This window comes from Trachypithecus francoisi, unplaced genomic scaffold, assembly GCF_009764315.1.
Source record: "Trachypithecus francoisi isolate TF-2019V2 unplaced genomic scaffold, Tfra_2.0 Lachesis_group1, whole genome shotgun sequence".
Lineage (NCBI taxonomy): Eukaryota > Metazoa > Chordata > Mammalia > Primates > Cercopithecidae > Trachypithecus > Trachypithecus francoisi.
Genome location: NW_022681454.1, coordinates 63579789 through 63600319, shown reverse-complemented (window position 1 = coordinate 63600319; position 20531 = coordinate 63579789). Strand labels below are relative to the sequence as shown.

At 33.4% G+C, this 20531-nt stretch overlaps 1 protein-coding gene across 1 annotated transcript; it reads right to left on the bottom strand.

Moving 5' to 3' along the window:
• Positions 1-366: 366 nt before the first annotated feature.
• SULT1E1 (sulfotransferase family 1E member 1) lies at positions 367-18836 on the bottom strand. Its single transcript, XM_033214522.1, has 8 exons — positions 18726-18836; positions 15885-16038; positions 13997-14122; positions 12915-13012; positions 9191-9317; positions 7465-7559; positions 3647-3827; positions 367-1269 (listed from the first exon to the last, which is right to left on the bottom strand). The coding sequence occupies exons 2-8, from the start codon at positions 16027-16029 to the stop codon at positions 1157-1159; spliced, it is 885 nt and encodes a 294-aa protein (XP_033070413.1). The 5' UTR covers positions 16030-16038; positions 18726-18836; the 3' UTR covers positions 367-1156.
• Positions 18837-20531: the final 1695 nt, after the last annotated feature.

The following is a 20531-nucleotide window of genomic DNA, read 5'->3' as shown; positions in this document are numbered from 1 at the left end:
TGAAACCCCGTCTCTACTAAAAATACAAAAAATTAGCCGGGCGAGGTGGCGGGCGCCTGTAGTCCAAGCTACTCCGAAGGCTGAGGCAGGAGAATGGCGTGAACCCGGGAGGCGGAGCTTGCAGTGAGCTGAGATCTGGCCACTGCACTCCAGCCTGGGCCACAGAGGGAGATTCCGTCTCAATAAATAAATAAATAAATAAAAAAGAAAGAAGTAAAGTCAAAGAAAATAAGGAAGGAAATCATAGCTATAGTTATGCCCCCAAATTATATATTCTTTCATTCCTTCTTCTAGAGTCTTCAAAGTTCATGCACCATTTTTATTGTATACTAATGTCCTACTAAATGGAAAAATCAATCACAGAAATAATTTGAAGTGCTTGTTTATTTTTAATACAACTCTAACAAGATGAATATTCTATGTTACTACATCATTCCCATAGGTTATAGTTGTGCATAATATTTATAAAACATAGAAAAGAAGAAGAGGAAGCAAAAGAAAAAGAAAACAAAATTTAAGAGATAATAGCAGGAGAAAAAAAAGTTTCTTATTTCTCATGTATATGTACAGCTCAATAAACATGTTACCTGGGCCAGGCATGGTGCCTCACGCCTGTAATCCCAGTATTCTGGGAGGCTGGTGTGGGAGGATCACTTGAACTCAAGGGATTGACACCAGCCTGGACAATATAGCAAGCCCCTGTCTATACAAAAAATAATAATAATAATAAAATTAGTTGAGCATGGTGGTGTGTGCCTGTTGTTGCAGCTACTTGGGAGGCTTGAGCCCAGGAATTCAAGATGAGCCTGGACAACATAGTAAGACCTCATCTCTACAAAAAAAAAAAACACATAAAAAAAATTAGCCAAGCATGGTTGCACATGTTTGTAGTCCTAGCTACTTGGGAGGCTGAGGTGGGAGGATCACTTGAGTCGAGGAGGTCAAGCCTGCAATGAGCCCTGATTGTGCCACTGTTCTCCAGCCTGGGCAAGAGAGTGAGACTCTGTCTCAAAAAAAATTGTTAAACAAAAATTGAAAAAGAAAATGTCACCGTAATCCATGATTATGTCTTTTCTAGCAATGTAAAATAAGAAAAAGTGGAGAATAATGAAAAGAAATCTTTAATATCAGATATGCTAAGTAAAGAAAGACCTTCTTAGATCTCAGTTCGAATCTTTAGTGTAGATTCCTTCATTTGGTCCTCATAATGTTTATCAAATTTTTCATTCAGGGCTACTGTAAAGTGATTTTTCCAGTCTCCTATAATTCCTGTAACAAAAAAGAAAGTGCAGTAAGCGTTAAGTCTTCAAAAAAGAATCATTAGGTTTGCTAATTTCATAACTTTCATTTACACCTAATCAAATATTATTCTTGCAATTCTCAATTTTAGGAATAAAATGTATACCATTAATGATATAGTTATTTGGGCTTACAAAGATGGGCTTGTCCTAATTCATTTTAAAAAAAAATGACAAATTTAATTCTCTGATTCTTTCTTCTCATGTCACTTTATTTTTTCTTCTCAAGTTTCATCTCAGTTGTTGGGGCTCCCAGGATAAGATCCATGTTTTACCCACTCTCGAGGTGTTAAATATCGTCTTAATGCTGTTAGCACTAAAATCCAGACTTAAGCTTTATATACAACTGCCTACATGACTTTGCTACCTGAAAGATGGCCAAGTTTTTCAAATTCAATTAGTTCAAAAATAAATTCATTTTATTCCTTATCATATTGTGTTTTCTCCATTTACATTTTAATGACCTGTGTAATGTCAACACCAGGTATCTACACATAAGCTTGGAAGTTATTCCCTTAACCACATCTAATTCTTTATTTATATTCAGGCTTTCTTTATATCTATCTACTGACTCTTAATGACTTCTCCTGCTACTGCCAACCAGAGAATGTTTCCCTTCTGGGTAATTACAATAGTCCAGCAGGCTTTTCCTGTTTTGCTTTCCAACACACTTCCAACACTCACCTTGAAGAAGGAAGTCGCCCTCTTTTTTAAACTGTTCAAGAGTTTACTTGCCCTCTAGCTCAAGGAGCTCTAAACTTTCCCACTGAAATAACCCAAAACCCAGCAGACAGAAAATGTGTATCCTAAAAAAATCAGATAGGTTCTGAGGGTATAGTAGCAAGCCATCATTTGTAAGTATGACAACTGTTTTAAGTCCTTTGTAATATTTATATGTAGAATTTTGACAAAAGAAACAGATAGGCTGGGTGCGGTGGCTCACGCCTGTAATCCCAGCACTTTGGAAGGCTGAGGCAGGTGGATCACGAGGTCAGGAGTTTGAGACCAGCTTGACCAACATGGTGAAACCCCGTCTCTACTAAAAATACAAAAAAGCCGGGTGTGGTGGCGCATGCCTGTAATCCCAGCTACTCAGGAGGCCGAGGCAGGAGAACTGCTAATTCTGGGAGGTGGAGGTTGCAGTGAGCCGAGATTGTGCCACTGCACTCCAGCCTGAGCAACAGAGCGAGATTCTGTCTCAAAATAAATAAATAAATAAAAGGAAACAGATAATCAAAAGAGTACATAATTAAAATAAAATTTGAGAATTGATTCTCTTTTCAGTGGCTCCTTGTTTTGTTTTTCCCCAGTACCAGGTTTGTTATTTCTGTTATTTTAAAAAGTCCCTGATGCTCTCACTGACAATATGGTTCAAAGAGCAAGATATGATTCTATTCTGTTTGTTTCTGCTTCCTCACATATCAATAGACTGGTGTCATAATACTCTGAATATCTGATTATCTGACATGCCTTTAAATTTGTTAACTGGCTATATCTCATTAGGCTGTGCCTCCCCCCAAATAGAATTTTTTTCTCCTTATATGTTGATAATTTTTGCTAAACAGAGCTATATTTGAATTTCTATTTTTTGCCACTTACCCTTGATAGGTGTTTGCCACTTGTTAGAAAAAAATGTTGATGAACCATTCTAAACTTATTTCTTCAACTCAAAAAGAGATAGGAATAAAAAGTTTCTGCAGAATTTCTGGTTAGAACTTAAAGGAACTATATGATATATGCTGTAACACTGAGGCACATAGTTTTGGTTAATGACAGCTAGTAGGGTATGATATTATTTCCAGTGCTGTGATTGAGGTGTCTGCTCATTATTTTTTTTTTTTTTTTTGAGACGGAGTCTCGCTCTGTCGCCCAGGCTGGAGTGCAGTGGCCGGATCTCAGCTCACTGCAAGCTCCGCCTCCCGGGTTTACGCCATTCTCTCGCCTCAGCCTCCCGAGTAGCTGGGACTACAGGCGCCCGCCACCACGCCCGGCTAGTTTTTTGTATTTTTTAGTAGAGACGGGGTTTCACAGTGTTAGCCAGGATGGTCTCGATCTCCTGACCTCGTGACCCGCCCGTCTCGGCCTCCCAAAGTGCTGGGATTACAGGCTTGAGCCACCGCGCCCGGCCTGATTATTTTTAACATAATATGATGCATATACTAATTACCCAACAGATAATTGCAATATAATAGAAGTGTAACTTAAAGAATGTGTTCAAATATGAGAGACTGCTGAAGAAAACTTAAGCTGGGTTCACAGGCATTAAAATACCTCACTAGAGTTTTGCTTATAACCATATCACTTTGTGACTTCCTCTAGTATCGAGGCAAACCACAAGACTTTCTCACCCTTTCTCATGAAGGGCGACAGTTTCTGGTTCATAATTTCATCTGGCAGTGTTGTGTAATTTGTGGATGGATTGTTCTTCATCTCCTGGAATGAAGTATGATGTATAATCTTGTCCACAAGTTCCTCTGATGGCTTCCTCTCCAAGAAATGTATCAATTTTATCACCTCTTTTCTGATATCCTAGGGAGAGAAAATGTTTTGAGAACTAAATTGCTAAAATTGCTAAAACTGAATAAATCACTATCTAAATGAAAGAAAAAATAAACCTTTCTCTTTGCTCCTACTGATATTAGATTTAGATTTCTAATGAGGAAAAAACAAACACTTTTGGATAAATTTTTTAAAATCTGTTTTAAGTATAATTTTCCTCATCCATAAAATGTTTATAAAAGATACCTTAAAGATTATTCAAAAAACTAGATGAGATAGTATTTGCGAATGTTTACTGTAGTCCTTGATGTATAATCACACATAATAGATGTTATCTATGAATACAAATATCATACTCAAACCCTAAAGTCCCCTGTGAAAAATCAAGTTTGGGGGATAAAAATATGCAGGCAATTTTCATTTTTCTCCTAATTTATTGGTGTAAGTGAGAAACGAAGAAACAAGAAAAATTAAGAAAAGTTGTAAAAAGTCAAATACTCACAATGCAACATCAGTTGTCTATATACCATAGCTACAAACATCCTCATATCTGTGCCACTCCTATAATATACCCCGTTATTCAGCTATATCACTCAGTGCAACTATTTGCAATACTGATCGCAATGTGCACATTTCTCTCTATGCCAATCAAATGCTGTTTCTAAATTCTCTGCTCAATAAATTGTAGTTTGCCTTTTCGATTTCAGCTTATCTATCAATTTATTTGGGATAAATCCTTGACTATTCTAATTTTAGGCAGATGACCCTGTTTTGCTCCCATAATTGTTTAAATAAATCTAATTTACCACACGTGTATTCTTTTAATGTTTTATTGCCTATCTTACTCAAAAGAGAAGTGGGGATAGTTAACAAGTACAAAAATAGAGCTAGATAGAATGATCTAGTATTTGATAGCACATCATGGTGACTACAGTAGACAATAATTTATTGTATTTTAAAATAATTAAAAACTATAATTGGAATGTTTGTAACACAAAGAAATGATAAATGCTTGAGGTGATGAATACCTCATTTACCCTGATCTGATTATTACACATTGTGGGCCTATATAAAAATATATCATGTACCCCTAAATATATACACCTACTGTGTGGCCATAAAAATTAAAAATTAAAATTAAAAAAGATGATGCTTCAAGACACAAGAAAAAATATTATGTGTATACATGGGTGTAAAGTAGGCATCTCATATGCATGTGTACATATTTAATATATACACATAATCTTATTTTATATATACATATATGTGTGTGTGTGTGTGTATATATACATATATAGTGATAATATCTTTTTTTTCCTACTGGATATATTGTAGAAACAAATAAAAATTAATTTGTATATTCTTAGTCTTCTTATTAATTCAAATATAGAGGAAACCTAAACATGGCCATTATTGGTCAAAATCGGGAGTAAGTAGACATGGACAATTTGGAATGGAGGAAGTGAAGTAACTATTTAATTTTGTTTGTGTGTATTTCAAATTCACTGTCATTAATAGTCTAGTTACAGAGCACAGTATTGGATAATATAATAAACTATAGGCCATGACTGCTTTTCTTATTCAAATTTGATCTAGTATTAAATTATATGAATAATTTAACTTATAAAATATTATTTATGATTTTATTTTAAATAAATGCTCACCAAAAAACAAGTCTAAAATTACTGAACTACTATAAAGGATTTTAAAGGTTATTCAAATATATGAATAAGACATGGAGATCAATTGCTTTTTTGGTGACAGTAAAGGATAAGAAAATAGAAGAAATTTCTCATCTCTTAATAAAGAAACTCATTATATTTTCTATGTTTTAAAAATTATGAGATATATGTATATATCTCATTTAAATAATAAAACTATCTACACCACCTACTACCTACTACTTAACTTATGGAATAGAACGTTCACAGTTTTCTTAGTTTTTTTTTTTCTTTTGAATTCCCTTCACCCTCTACTCCCATCCCACAAAAACAAAACAACCAAAAAAAAAAAAGAAAGAAAAAGAAAAGAAAAAAACTGCTAATTTCAAATTTTTCAAATTATCTGCTCTACTTTATAGGTTTCAAACTTAGGTATGTATCTGTAGACAACATATAGTTTGATTTTACCTAACTGATATGTGTTTTTGAAGCATATTCCCTTTCATTATAATATAATATCTAATTGTAATACAATAAAATACATTATATATAGATTCTTTGGTATATGTATATCTGGGTTGTTTTCAATTTTTACAGTTATTAAGAATGCCACTATGAAAATTATTTAATATATAACCTAATGTACACAAGTGAGAGTTTTTCTAGAGTATATGTCTAAGAGTAGAATTTCAGGGTCTTAAACTATGTGCATGTTTGCCTTTGCTAGATAATGACAGGTTGTTTCCATGGTGTTCGTATCTTTTTATGCTATGATCAACAGTGTGTCAGTTTTCACTGATTCGCATCCTAATATTTGTTATTGTCAGATATTTATTTATTTAGACAGAGTCTCACTGTCACCCAGGCTGGAGTGCAGTGGCATGGTCTCAGCTCAGTGCAAGCTCCGCCTCCCAGGTTCACGCCATTCTCCTGCCTCAACCTCAAGAGTAGCTGGGACTACAGGTGTCCACCACCACGCCTGGCTAATTTTTTGTATTTTTTTTTTTTTAGTAGAGACGGGGTTTCACAGTGTTAGCCAGGATGGTCTCGATCTCCTGACCTCATGATCCACCCGCCTCGACCTCCCAACTGTTATCAGTGTAGTGGGTGTAAAACCGGTATCTCATAGTGATTTTTATTTTGGATTACACTGACTAACAATAAACTGAAGAAAAACTCGATTATGGGAAAATTTTAAGCCCATAAAAATTTGTGTATTGATATTTCAGCATTCTCTTTACACTCTTCTTCTGGAAGTTTGAGTTGATATATATGAGACCTTGTCACTGTGTCTTACGTACCAATAACGTTTTTGTTTTTTAAATGCTAATACTTAGTAAGAACCATTACTTTTCATCAAATAGCTTATTTATCTCACTGTGCTACATTCTATGTAATTTCCTTAGCTCCATCTTTTACTTCAACTATTCACTACGTAGCCATGTCTAATCTATTATTGAACCCATCTCTTAATTTTCCATATTTATTTTTTAACTATTTTTAGAAATTATATTTGGTTATTTTTTTCAGATCTGTTCTGTCAATTTTAATAGCTTTTGTTTCTTTGTAATTTTTAAAATTTCATCGTTTATTTATTTAAACATAATAAGCATGGTTATTTTATAGTACCTATCTAACAATTGCAACATCTCTACATTTGAAGACTAGTTAATTACTTTCCTATGTTGATTCCTTATGTGTGAGTGTGTGTGTGTCTATGTGTGTGTCTGTGTGTGTGTGTTATTGTTTCATGAAGTCAAGTTCTTTCAAAGTTTTTCTTTGACATTTTTGAGACTTGCGGTTTAAAATGTATTTATTTTCAGAATATTTTTATTTGCTAGCTTCAAATCTATGCTAAAGTATCTGGATTATTTTGGTCTTTTTCTTTTAAAAATTTAGGAGATGGCTGTCATCATTTATTAAAAGGAATATTTTTGTATCCAGAGTATTTTCAAATGCCAACTCTTAGAAATTACCAAGTTGCTTATGTGTTTCAAGTTCCTCACCTCTTTCAGGTCTTCATAGAAAAGAAATAGTACACGTGGACTCTTTTCCTTTTCCCACCAAGATTTTACATGTTTATACCAGGAACCATAAGGAACTAAAATTAGAGAGAAAAACAGTGTAAAAGTGGTATCATCTCTAAAACTGCTTGAAAACTAGTGTTCAAGCAACAATAGCAACAAATAAATATAAATAGATGATCATGAAATGAGAATAGATCAGCTGTATATACTAAGCAGAGTTCTCTGCAGCAAGAGAGGCAAAGTATGTTAAATAATCTGTGTATGTAAAAATAGTGTGAATTTTATCATATAACATAGTGTATGACAGAAAAACAGTAGGGAAAGTTCTCTCATCAATTTGATTTAAAGCTTATGAGAAAATTCTTGAAACTGATGTGTGTGTGTGTGTGTGTGTGTGTGTAAAATCACGTTGTTAGTGAAGGGAGTTGACTTAGTGAAACTAGCAGTGGTCTAATAGTCAGAAGAATGTAGTTCCGGTCTCAAATTTACCATTTACAAACTAGATTTGGCAACTAAAACTAGTAACTATATGAGTATTTATTACACTATTAGTTTACATGGTAAGGGGTGCTCTCCTAGGTACCCTTAGTGTCATTCTCACTCCAGAAAATTAGATTTTAGAAATGATGTAATATAACCAAATGCTATCTCTTCCTTTTTCTTTCTCTTCCCTCACTTATACTAAAAATGTTTCATAAAATGTAAAGCTGACAAAATAATATAATGTTGTGTGAGTTAAAAGGTTCTGCTTTGCCTGAAGTCATTGTATACCTCCTCTGTTCTTTGACTCCATTAGGGAATTTTTCTTTACAGAAAACATTCTACAATGAAATTTATAGTGATCTTATTTATCACTTTGTAGTGACACAAAATTATATTTGTCTGCCCTACAGTGGAGGTCTTGACAGTCTTAATGCATATGTTTTACTCATTATGCTTTAGTAGAACTTTTCCCAAAATGTAGCAACATACACAAAGCAAATATACTTGTCTTAATATTATCACGTGTAGATATGAAAACTCATTATTATTTTTCTTTATAATTGTTACTGCATGATCAGAATGGCCTTCTTTCGTGAATACTAGACTATCTTGCACCCTTTCTTCCTCAAATCTAAACACTTGAGTCAAAATGTTTAATGAAAAGGAAAAACTTGCCGGAATATCTGCTCAAGTAACTCTTGACAAATTTGAGAAATCTGGTTAAAATATTCAGATTGCACACTGGGTAGAATGAGGAAGAGTTTTGTAGATAGTCAAACTTCTTTGTGAATTCCAGATTCATATAGAACCTAGCAATTTTATTGAAAATAAATGAACATTCTCTCTTCTCTAATCTCTTCCCCCTTCCTTGTTCAATAGAGTTGTAATAACATGATGCAAAACATTTTTTCTACTAAAAAGAGACAAGGCTGAAAATCAGACACTGAGTCTCAATCTTGTAAAGTAAAATTGCTACCACCAACCCCAAACATACTTCTATATATTTATTTTTAGATGTTGGACCAGAGTGCTCAGATTCTGCCATCTATCTATATCTGGACACAGTATGGTTACTCTAAACCTCCAAGCACCTTTAGAATTTCTATGTTTTAACTATGAATCAGGGAAGAAAACGTACCAAAACAGATAAAAACTTTTACTCGGAGATGGCATTTGTCTTATATCACCTTGAAAAAATTCAGTGTAAAGAAGCTATTCCTACCCTGTCCTTGCATGAATTTCTCCACAAACTCTGGAAAGGATCCAGGATTTGGATGACCAGCCACCATTAGAAAGAAATAATAAAAGGAAACAGCCACATCCTTTGCATTCCGGCAAAGATAGATTATCTAAGAGAATGAAATTGTATATTAAACCACTTAACATTTTTTCAAACAATCTCATCAAGATTTTTTATAAAAAGGATTTATGTTTTCAAGTATAAACATAATACATGTTCATTTTACAAAATACATAAAACATGTACAATTATTTATAAAGACATCTTCAATAACCTGAGATGACAGTGGTTTTTGTAGTGTTGTTCTGTTTGTTCTCACTACAAACAGAATAACATTGTTATGCCATTTTCACATAATACTCACTTGAGTGTTGTAAATTTTCACATAACACTCATTTGAGTGTTGTAAATTTTATCAATATAAATTAAGTCAGTTACATTATTTATTATTCTCAATCTAAAAGTGAAGAGACAAAGCTGAAATTTAGTAATAATATAGCATTGAGAGTAAATCAATGAGAGTAAACCATTTGACATATCATTCAGTCAACTATACTGTGCTCTGGTCTTTATACTATACCACCACTCTACATAACTAAAAAAAAGAAAAATAGCTCTGAGGTCTCTTCACTTTCAATATTGCAGGAAATAAAAAACATGTTTATGAGGTTGTAGTTATATGCACATTGATCTCAGTGAAAATATAATCTCTGCCAACAGCTTGTTAGTTTCCATTTTACATGCAAAAGAAATAGCAATGAATTAGTTATCAGAAAACTGTGGTTTTAGTTTCTAGTTTTGGCACTAAGAATACAAAGTACCAGTAATTTTTAACCTCAATGTTTTCTTTACTAAACAAATGATTTGAGTTAGATCATCTGTGGTCTACTCCAGGTCTGATACTCAATGTTACATGAGAAGACCTGTGAAAGTAAAGTCCAGTATCCTTATGGGCATCTACTTAGTTCCTCAGGCACCTAAGCAATGTCATGAAAGGATATTGTTGAGTCTCCACTGTTTGTGGAATACGATTAAAGTTACTACATTGTCTTACCAACGACAATTTCTAACAATTTTATAGAAATCTACCTTGTTCTTAGATGTATAGCTCTCATTTTATAGCCCTCTTGTAAAAGCCTTTAAAACTTACAGAATAAAAGTGAACATTTTTCATCTAAAATCCATCATTAGCCACATTGAACTTTTCCAGTCTTACTTATGATTCTTCCTAGTTCTTTTCATCTGTTAGCTGAGAGGAACCCTTTGCCACAGTATGTATTAATTTACTTCAGAATTTTCACCCCTTGTCTTCTTTGTTCTAGTCTCTCTTTCTTGAATGTTTTCCATTTCTCAAAATGCTATCCATATTTTATAGCTTGCCTTCAGGTCCTCCATGAGGCTTTTTATTTTCCCAGATAGAAAAAAAGAATGATCTCTCTTTCCCTAAACTCCTATTAGTTTATATTCTTTCTTTTGGCAGATCTTATTCAATACCCCAAACTTTTTACTGTACATGCTTATTTTTCTGTCCTCAAGGGAAATCCAGTTCTTTCCTGAAGATATGACTTGCACTGCATCTCTCTTGAGTCAAAGTTATCAGTTTCCCAATGATTCACTTGTGATTATAATCTATCTTAAAAATTCTGCACCTATTCCTATGATACTTAACTAACTAGTCTATACGTCTTCTATCTGATGCCATTTCTAAGCTTGTAGTCATTCCCTTGCTTTAACTGAAGATTTGAATACCTGCCTCATGGTTTCACTCTCCATTCAAATTCTTTTATCATTCTGTGTGATTTTATTGTTGGTATGTGTGATCTACTTGATTCTCTAAGTTCATGTAGTTATTGATCATTACTTCTATGTTACTTCAGACTTTTGTAATCACTTTTGTAACCAAATACTGAATAAAGACTTCACTATAAAGGTTTCACTTTTGAAGCATTATCCTGAGCCATAATCTTTTCTTCCAAGAAATCCCACTTCTTCCTTCTTCTCCATCAGTTATTCCACATACCTTTCCTACAATCACACCAATGGCTCGAATCTGTTGACCTGTTATTTATATTATCCACTAGTCTGTTACTTTTTGTCACTTCCTTATCTTTATCGCTTATAGTTTCTGCTCCATCATTTCAAATATCCTTTATCTATTTGCATAAAGGATATTTACAAATATCCTCTATCTATTTGGTTTTTGTTGTTGTTGTTGTTGTTTCTCTGTAAATCACTCTGGAAATACCCAAATATGAATCCCTCCAATTATCTCCTACTCTTTGATAACCCTTGAAAAATAAGCAGTTTTGTGAAGGCTTGGACTATTATAAATGTATGGTACCTGTTTCCATTTGAGAAGTAAGGAGTTAACAGCAAGTCTACCACCTATCCTCCAAAGGAAAAACGTGTCTTGGTCAAATCTCTTAAAAAATAATAATGACACATCTCCTGGAAAGTATACAATTGGTGTTTACTAATGAGACTGTCCTTATGTATGGAATGACTTCAGCAGGACGCATATAGTCGATCTAGGATTGTAAATGATAAAAACTAACATGGTGATCTTTGATTTTTGTCTGTAGATCTATAGGAAATGTCAAATATGCCATGTAACAGATTACAAAATGGAAATATGTAATGACTAGGATACATCCCCTTTTTGTTAGTGATGACTGCAAATAGTACTATAAGATCTTGAAGAACAGCACTGGTGGCAGAAAGTTCTTGAAGAACAGAATTGGTGGTCTCAGACTTCATGTTTTTCCTGTATTTTGAGGTCATGTACAACATTATTTTTAAAGAGCAAAACTGATAGTGTAAACTATCAGCTTAATATGTCTATTACTCCTCATTACCATTAAAATGGCAGAGTCCAAACATCTTAACTTGACTTTCAATATTTTTTATAATCAATTCCTAGCTAATCTCCCTTTACTTATTTAGCCAATGTGTACACTTAATCAAACTCAACTAATTTCAGATGCCCCCTCAGATTATCTCTGAATTGTCATCCCTCCTATACACCTTTCAAATATCTCAGATGTTGCTCCTGGATGCCTTCCCTACCTACAGTGTCTGAGTTAGAATTCTCTCTCTTACTTGACCTATGATACTTTTTGTCTAGTCTGTTAACCTGTCCTTTTTCTCCAATGGACTATGTGTCCATGAAGACAAGGCTTGCGTGTGTCTTACTGTTATGTCCCTAACATGTAATAGGCACTCAATACATAGTTATTATATGACAGTTATCTGACCTATCCTTTTCTGGTTCATTTGCATGCCTAACAACACCAAGCACAGTATTTTGCAAAGGCAGGACATTTAGTACAATTAGTAATAACAACAAATACAAAAGTAGCTACCATTTATTGCTTACAACATGCTAGGAATTATGTGAAGCACTTTACAAGCATTATCATTTAATCCTTAGAACAACTCTATGAAAAAGATGTTATTATTATCTTTCTTCTACAGATGTAAAAACTTAGGCTTAGGGAGTTTAACTGGACTTTTTAGAACCACATCTGGCAAAACACAGAGTTGAAATTAAAATATGGACTCTCTGACAATATTGACTGTATTCCATATTTGTTAAATGCCTATAGATTCAATGAAAGAATAAATTTAAAAGTGTGTATAGCTGATGAGATCATTCGATCATTTCGTGGAGTTGGATGAAGTTTTGAGAACATTTGACGCTGGTTACCTTACAATTCTTTTCCCAAAATGAGGCAGGAAGAAGTTCAGGTGGCAAATGAGTCTTCACAATTCTAGGAGAATTCATCTCATCTAATTGTTTTACTCCTGATTTTTAAAAAAGTAAAGGTTAGGCAACTTCAAAAATTATAACTACTTATCTGGATTTATATAGATATTTATAAAACAGAAGTAACTCTAAGATTCTATATTGTAATTAGATTGTACATAACGCAAAGTATAAATTCTTGGGGGAATGGACACCCCATATTCCATGGTGTAATTATTATGCATTGCATGCCTATATCAAAACATCTCATGTGCCCCGTTAATATTTACATCTAATATATATTCACAAAAACTAAAAATTAAAAAAGATTCTATATTGTGTTCCTAATAATACTTACTATGAAAGAAAGAACTATAAATAGAGAAAATTACAGAGAAAAATATAAAATGAAATAAAATTTCATCACCTGAGAGAAAGCATTAATATTTTGGCAAGCAATCATCTATACAAATCTACTTATATTCTCAAATTTACAGCCATCCCAATACCATGCACACAGACGAATGTTTTGATAGCTCCTAATTCTTTTTCTCTCGATATATTATATTTAAACTGCACTATCAAGAAACATCCAAAAATGCTTAATGATTTTATAGTGTTATACAACCTTTAACTATTCTTTTGTTGATTAGCATTTAGGTCGTTTCTAATTTTCCACAATATTAAAAGAATGTGTGGCAAATATACTTTTGCATGTATCATTGAAAAATTTATGGGTATTTTTCTCAGTATTTAAAATATCATCACATTTAACCCACAGAGAAATACATGTTTACATATTACTAAACTCTGCTGAAGGCATATAAGAATTGTCTTTATTCACTATATTCCAGACACATACTATACATATGCTATACTGCAAAGCCTGTCAAGAATTAAATTTGAATATAAATTTATATGCTGTCTTATGTAGAAGACCTGATACTAATTTCCCTTCTTGCTTATGATCTTGTTGCCTGTACCATCTACATACACACCTTAGAATATATGCAAATAGTTTTTAAAATCAACTTGAACGTTACCATTCATGAGGTTTTCATTTCTGCATTCCAGGAAAGGTATTCGATTAAAAATTACATCTTCTTTACACTTTTCCACGTCACCCTCTTTATAGATCATATATGCAATTTCACTAACCCAGGTTGTGCCTGTAAAAATTAAATAAACCTGAGTCTCCTGCTGACCATGTAGAGTTGATGACAGGAGTGCTGGATTTATAGATGGATAAAGTTGGAAGGTACCAATACAATACTATTTAAAGGGTGTCTGAATAGCCACAGACTCAGGAAATGTTTTCTATAATATTTTATGTTTAGGACACAAAAATAACCTCAAAAGATAAAGATAAATATTATAGTAGGGCACACCTGAGACCTGTGTCCAAATTTGTTCATGATGAATTGTGACATTGTGCAAGGTGGTAACAGTTTTGAACTTAAATTTTTACATCTAAAAAGTAAGAAGGCTTGAATAATAAGTGATGTACACAAGCATGCTTCTATTCAAAAATTCTACTGATGGCATATTATGTCTCACGCTGGGTCCTAGGTCAGAAAACTTAGCAACGGATAAATCTGGTTCCTGTCCTATGGGAGCTAACAGCCTTTTGAAGTCAGTGACATTGTTCAATAACAAAATAAATTTTGTTTTCATTAAGATACTATTGTGTAGTATGGCACAGGGATTTAAATAACTGCAAAGAAGGAATCTATAACACAGTGTTCTGCTGCTACTGTTATTGCTGCTGACATGATATTTTGACAAGAAATGCTTTTGAGAGGATGTGATCCTTCAACTTAGCCTTAATAATTACTGGGATAAATTCCCCACTTGTGGGAGGTAAGAAACAATTCTACCAGGCAGAAGCCCAGTCTCTCTTTTTAATCTAAAGCTGGTACTTAAGAATGGTATAGTAGTTAGGAAAATAATTGGAAATAGACTATAAGACCTAAATCAAAGAGCCTATCTGAAGAGAGGAATTGGGGTTCAGGCAAGCAGATAGCAAGCCTTGTAGTTCATACTAAAGAGTCCAAGTTGTTTTTAAAAAAATCGTGGAAAAGTACTGACATATATTATATTAAGCAGAAGAGCAAGATTATCAGAATTGTGTTTTAGAAGAATTTCTCTGGTGCCAGAATAAACACAGTAGTAGAGTGAGGGATCAATAGAAAGGGAGACAAGAGACGTATTAAGAGGCTGACTGTGAGACATATCTACCAGACTAAATGACCAAAACATTTTGATTGATTACAAATGCCAGACGAATAAGCAAGAGAGATTGAATCTAGAATAGCTCACGGGTTTCCTCTTCAGATGACTGGTATTGAGCTGCCATTTATTCCAATAGGGAAGAAAATAAAGAAGAAGATTTAGAGTCAAGGTAATGAAGGGAATACTTAGTGTGTTTGGCTTTATTTTCAAGTGGTAAATGGAATAACCAGATGGAGAAATATGAATTCAGACTAGTCTAATTTCTAAAAGTCTATAGTTGTAAAACTCCAGAACTCTGCTTAAAAATGGAGTTTTGTAGATAAACTTAAAGAGCTGGTGAGCTGAAAGAGAGTTTTAGAGTATCTGTAAAAAGTGGTGGTCATACTCTGTATATACAACAACATTAATGATATAGGGTAAACAATTTGTAGTTTTAAATTTTCATTATGGGATGAATACAGGTTCATTATGTAAGTTATGTAAGTTTCTAACTGTGCTCAACAACATCCATCTGTCAATTCAAGTTATAGGTAAAAATTGTGGTCATGGAATAGAGCTACCTTTTCTATATTCATATCAAAACTACTGCATCTGTTCTTAATATAGAAAATGAGTGTGTACGACATGAACACCTTAATATTTACCATTTACAGTGGGTTTATTATTTTTAGGTGAAAAAAGAATAACAAAGAGATTTACCAGATTTAGGATAGGTGGCAATGACAAGATCATCTGGTCTTGCCTGGAATGCTTCCACATCATCCCAGTATTTGACAAAAGGTTTATACATTAGAATCCCATGGAGTTCTTCAAAGTTTTCGTAATAGTCAAGTTCAGAATTCATTCTGGTACACTGAAAAAAACTGTGTTTTATACTTTGTATGTACTTAACAATATTTCACGATTAACAACTACATATATCACGGGACCCTTCTACATACCTAGCACTTCTTAGTTGTTGCACATATGGGGCAAAAACATAGTAAAGTTGCATATGAAATAGTTTTGGCACATAGAGAGTTTTTAACCATATTAGAAAGATGTCTAACACATAAAAGAATAGGAAAGCACAAGTGATTATGAAGTAATATGCTTAAAACTAAGTAAAAATATGGATATACTCAATTATATTTATTCTATGATAAATAAAAACCACAGAGCCTTCAATTTCTTTCAAAATTGCTGGGGCATATAAAAAGACAAAGAGGTCAAGAATTACAATATTTTAGCAAATTATCCAATTATGTATACATCAAATAACAATAAAGTAGCCGGGCGAGGTGGCAGGCGCCTGTAGTCCCAGCTACTTGGGAGGCTGAGGCAGGAGAATGGCGTAAACCCGGGAGGCGGAGCTTGCAGTGAGCTGAGATCCGGCCACTGCACTCCAGCCCGGGCGACAGAGCGAGACTCCGTCTCAAAAAAAAAAAAAAAAAAAAAAAACCAATAAAGATCATTACATTTGATTATTATTGCTGGGTATCTAAGTCAAAGATGTTTTATTTCCTGAATACGTATCATTTTATTAAAATAAACCAAATGCTTGGTGAATGTATTTAAAAGAAAAGAAGATGAAATTAATGACCCTGTGATGGTTATATCAAAGAAATGGAATCTTGAGAGTATAAAGGATTCCTCTGTGACCTTGAAAATTACTTTTTTCCCCATTTGATCAATAAGGTATTGGATACTCCCGTTAAATGACTTGGCTAAAAGTTGTGCACATGTACCCTAGAACTTAAAGTATAATAAAAAAAAAAAATTAAAAAAAAATAAATAAAATAAATAAAATTTTTTAAAAAATGATAAGGTTAAGCAAGATGGTTATCATTTCCTAATTCATCTCCTGATCCCAAGACAATCTATTTCATGTTCAAGGTTACTAACAGAATTTTTAATTAGGCAAACTTTCTTTCATTAGCTTTCAAATTCCTTTACTATCTTTTTTTTCAGCTGCCAAACTTACCTTATTTCGAGTTTCTAACATAGCTTCCCAACACATTTTGCCCTTCCTGACATTAGCCTTTCTAGATATTCCTCCTGTTCACATTTGCCCAAAAACCTGCCTAAGTTCTTCTACACACGTAAATTGCCCCAGCCCTTAGGACAATCTCAAATTTTAAAAAACTCTCCTCTATGTGATATCAGATGTAATGTCACCAAAAATATGAGATTTCTATTTCCAAAATACAAATTAGTCTTATCAATAAATCACTTGTTCCCTAAGCCTTCTCCTTAGTCTCAGAAAATAGATCTTTCACTAGAAGAAATGTGTATAAAATGCACCACCATTTGTCCTGCCTATTGGTTTGTTTACTCATGTGAATTACTTTCTTGGTGTTCAGCCAAGTTTGTAAGAATTGGCTTATAGTCAGCTGGGAGTGGTAGATTTATCATTAAGTGGTGGGCTGACTTCCAGCTACCTCTTCATAGTCTATTTTGGTCTGAGAGGCAAAGTAGGTGGCATGTAATAAAATATCTGTTCTCATTTTGTTCTTTTTGGTAAATGGTCTCATATTACAATGCATGGATTTACTTCCTATGTGATCACCTTTTTTTCAAAAGATCTATTTCAGTTAGAAATTGTCTACTTCCTATCCTGAGTACATAGGTCAGTTCTTCAGAAAGAAACATCAATAAAAATTGTTTACAATGTGACTTATAAATTCCATTAAACTCAGGAAGTGTTTTTCCTTCCCTCTCTCCTTCCTCTCTTTCTTCCTTCCTTTCTGCGTACTCCCCTCCTGCATCTTCCAACTTGCCTTTTATACAGTAAATACTCCCTGTGTGAATGCCTACCCTGTTCCTAGGCCCTGTGGCCGGTGCTGGAATACTATGGTAGATATAGATACCATAGTATTCTTATAGGGTTCTTATAGTCCCCACTTTCTTAGATTTACCTGTACAAGGGCAAAGTGACTGAAAGTAGAGACTATTCTTTTGTACATCTTTCTATCTCAGTCTCCAGCACTATGACACAAAGTATATGTTCAGAAATATTTGTTAAGTTTGATTATTAGATCAAGGAGCTCTCTAGTTTCTACTAAGGATTCACAGATTTAAAAGGCAATATATGCCAATGACCTACATATTAATGATTTACCAAGTACTGTGGATTTCTGTCATGTTTATCTGAAGTCTCTTACATGAAAGTAATGCCACTATTTGCAAGTCCCCCTATCACAGGAACACAAAACTAAAATTCAATCTCTATTCTACCTGCTTATACCCTGATTGCTTTATTTTCTGATTAGTAAAATGGAGAACATGTCCAACATTCAGCACTTTTAAGAGAGCAATTCTACTGTAATTTTACATTAAAGCAATAAGCAACAAAACACTCTATAAACATAAAATGTTATTTTTAACAGCAAACAAATTATTTTAAAAGGTTTTAAATACTTTACATCATTAATTAAAGTATCAATGAAGATTTTGGTCTTTGTATATTTCATTTTTTAACAGCTTTGTAATATACAATTTGCATTCTATATTTTCTATATCTAAAATCTATGTATTAATATTAATAATAAAAAGTACAACCTGTTTAGTTGATCCTGTGAAAGAAATTGATCTAGTTTAGATCTCTTCAAATATCAAGGCAGATCTTAAGCTGCAAAAAAAGATGAGAACCACTTCTGCATTTGGAATGTTTCTGGTGAGTTTATATTCTGAATGCCAGAGAAGGAGGCGGAGATTAATTTGGGGGCTTGGCTTGGTGAAGTCCATGATGCAATAATTAATGTAGATATGAATCCATACCTGCAGCTGCAGTAGCCACACAGAGTCATGTTCATTCATAGAGATGTAGAAATATCCTGCTGTTATTTTTTAATTATTTGGCTAATATTCAAATTCCTAAGTCTGTTGTCAGGGGTTGGGGAAGAAAGAGGGAGAAAAGTTAAGGAAAAGATGAGAAAGAAGAGACCGGGAACAAAACACAAGAGAGACTGGGAAGGGGGAATCCCTTATTCACTCACTGACAAATAATAACATGACTATGGTTAACTGTCAAAAGAATAAACTTATTGGAGTGAGGAAAGAGAAGTCAATGAGGAAAGAAATAACACAGCAAGGACCCTCAATCAGACCTAGCTCAGTTTACTAAGGCCTGCCAACGAAGTCATTGGGTTATATCATAACACGTTAATTGGAAAATACCTATTTAAACTCTTTGCCTTTAACTCTTCAGCAGACCTGAGAAATTTAAAAAGCAGATGACAGCTAAAGAAAAAACGTAAACATCACTCACCTTTCGATTATTATTTTAGAAACCTGACTTTTCTCTGCTCAATCACAAAATAGCATACTGTGAAATGTTCAGGTAACAGTAGCTACCGACACTTGGAATTTACACAAGAGAATTAGAAAAATAAATGGCCAACAATTTGTGGAATCCACAAATGCATTACCTTTCTTTTCATTTTTCTGCATCTACTTTGTTCCTTAATAAAATTCTCCTTTGCTCCACCCCATCAACACCTCCAACCCTGTTATTTCTTATTTCTCTCTTAATTACAATTAGATTACATTTCCCTTGAGAGGCTGACTCTTACAAAACTCTATGCTTCTCTTAGTGACTTTAAAACTTTGAAATTTCTCCTAACTAGTATTTATTTTACTGTGTTATAAATCAATGTTTACTTGTCAGGAGTACTTTTTAGGTTATAAATAGTTTGAAAACAGGTTCTTACTCTGTAATGAGCATTTTTTCTGGCATCTAGTAGGCTAGGCATTGAATATGCATTTACTGAATAAAAGTGGCTGATTTATTCAAGAAATATAAGAAGTTAAGGGGTCAATAGTTGTTACAGAAAGCAATATCTATCTAGCCTTATGCAAAATGAGAGGTGTAAGTGGTTTCTGACAAATGGGGCTTTTCATAATAGAAAATCAAGGTAGAAAAAGAGTAACCAGGGACCCAAATTTAGATTTTGATTTTACTTCGTTTTATGCAGTCAGTCATATTCTTTGTGTTAAATAAAATGTATATTAAAAAACAATCATTAAATGTACAAATTTACTCATTCATATGCCTATTATGTACCTTTAAAAATTAAGTATGTATATACAAATTTAATACAGAATATAATTTTTAACCTTGTGACATAGTTTCACCTTATTTTTTTAATGACAAGAATCTATGAAGTTTCCTTTATTGTTTAGCGAAAACATTCTTTAGTCCAAAAAAATCAGAAAATGAGCACAAGCTAATATAAACAGATTTAACCTTAAGATATCTGTCTGTTTTTCACTTGTAAACAATTGGTTGCAGGGATGTCACAAATGCTCCTAACTCATGTGATTCTGGCAACCACAGATGTTCAATACACATTTATTCTTAGAAAA

Excerpts from the sequence above, each read along its gene's own strand:
- SULT1E1 (XM_033214522.1), bottom strand. The coding sequence starts at position 16,029 with ATGAATTCTGAACTTGACTATTACGAAAACTTTGAAGAACTCCATGGG. Across the intron at positions 13,013-13,996 it reads AAATGAAAACCTCATGAATG|GAGTAAAACAATTAGATGAG; the intron begins GTAACGTTCAAG and ends TTTAAAAATCAG. Across the intron at positions 7,560-9,190 it reads GAAATTCATGCAAGGACAGG|TTCCTTATGGTTCCTGGTAT; the intron begins GTAGGAATAGCT and ends CTCTAATTTTAG.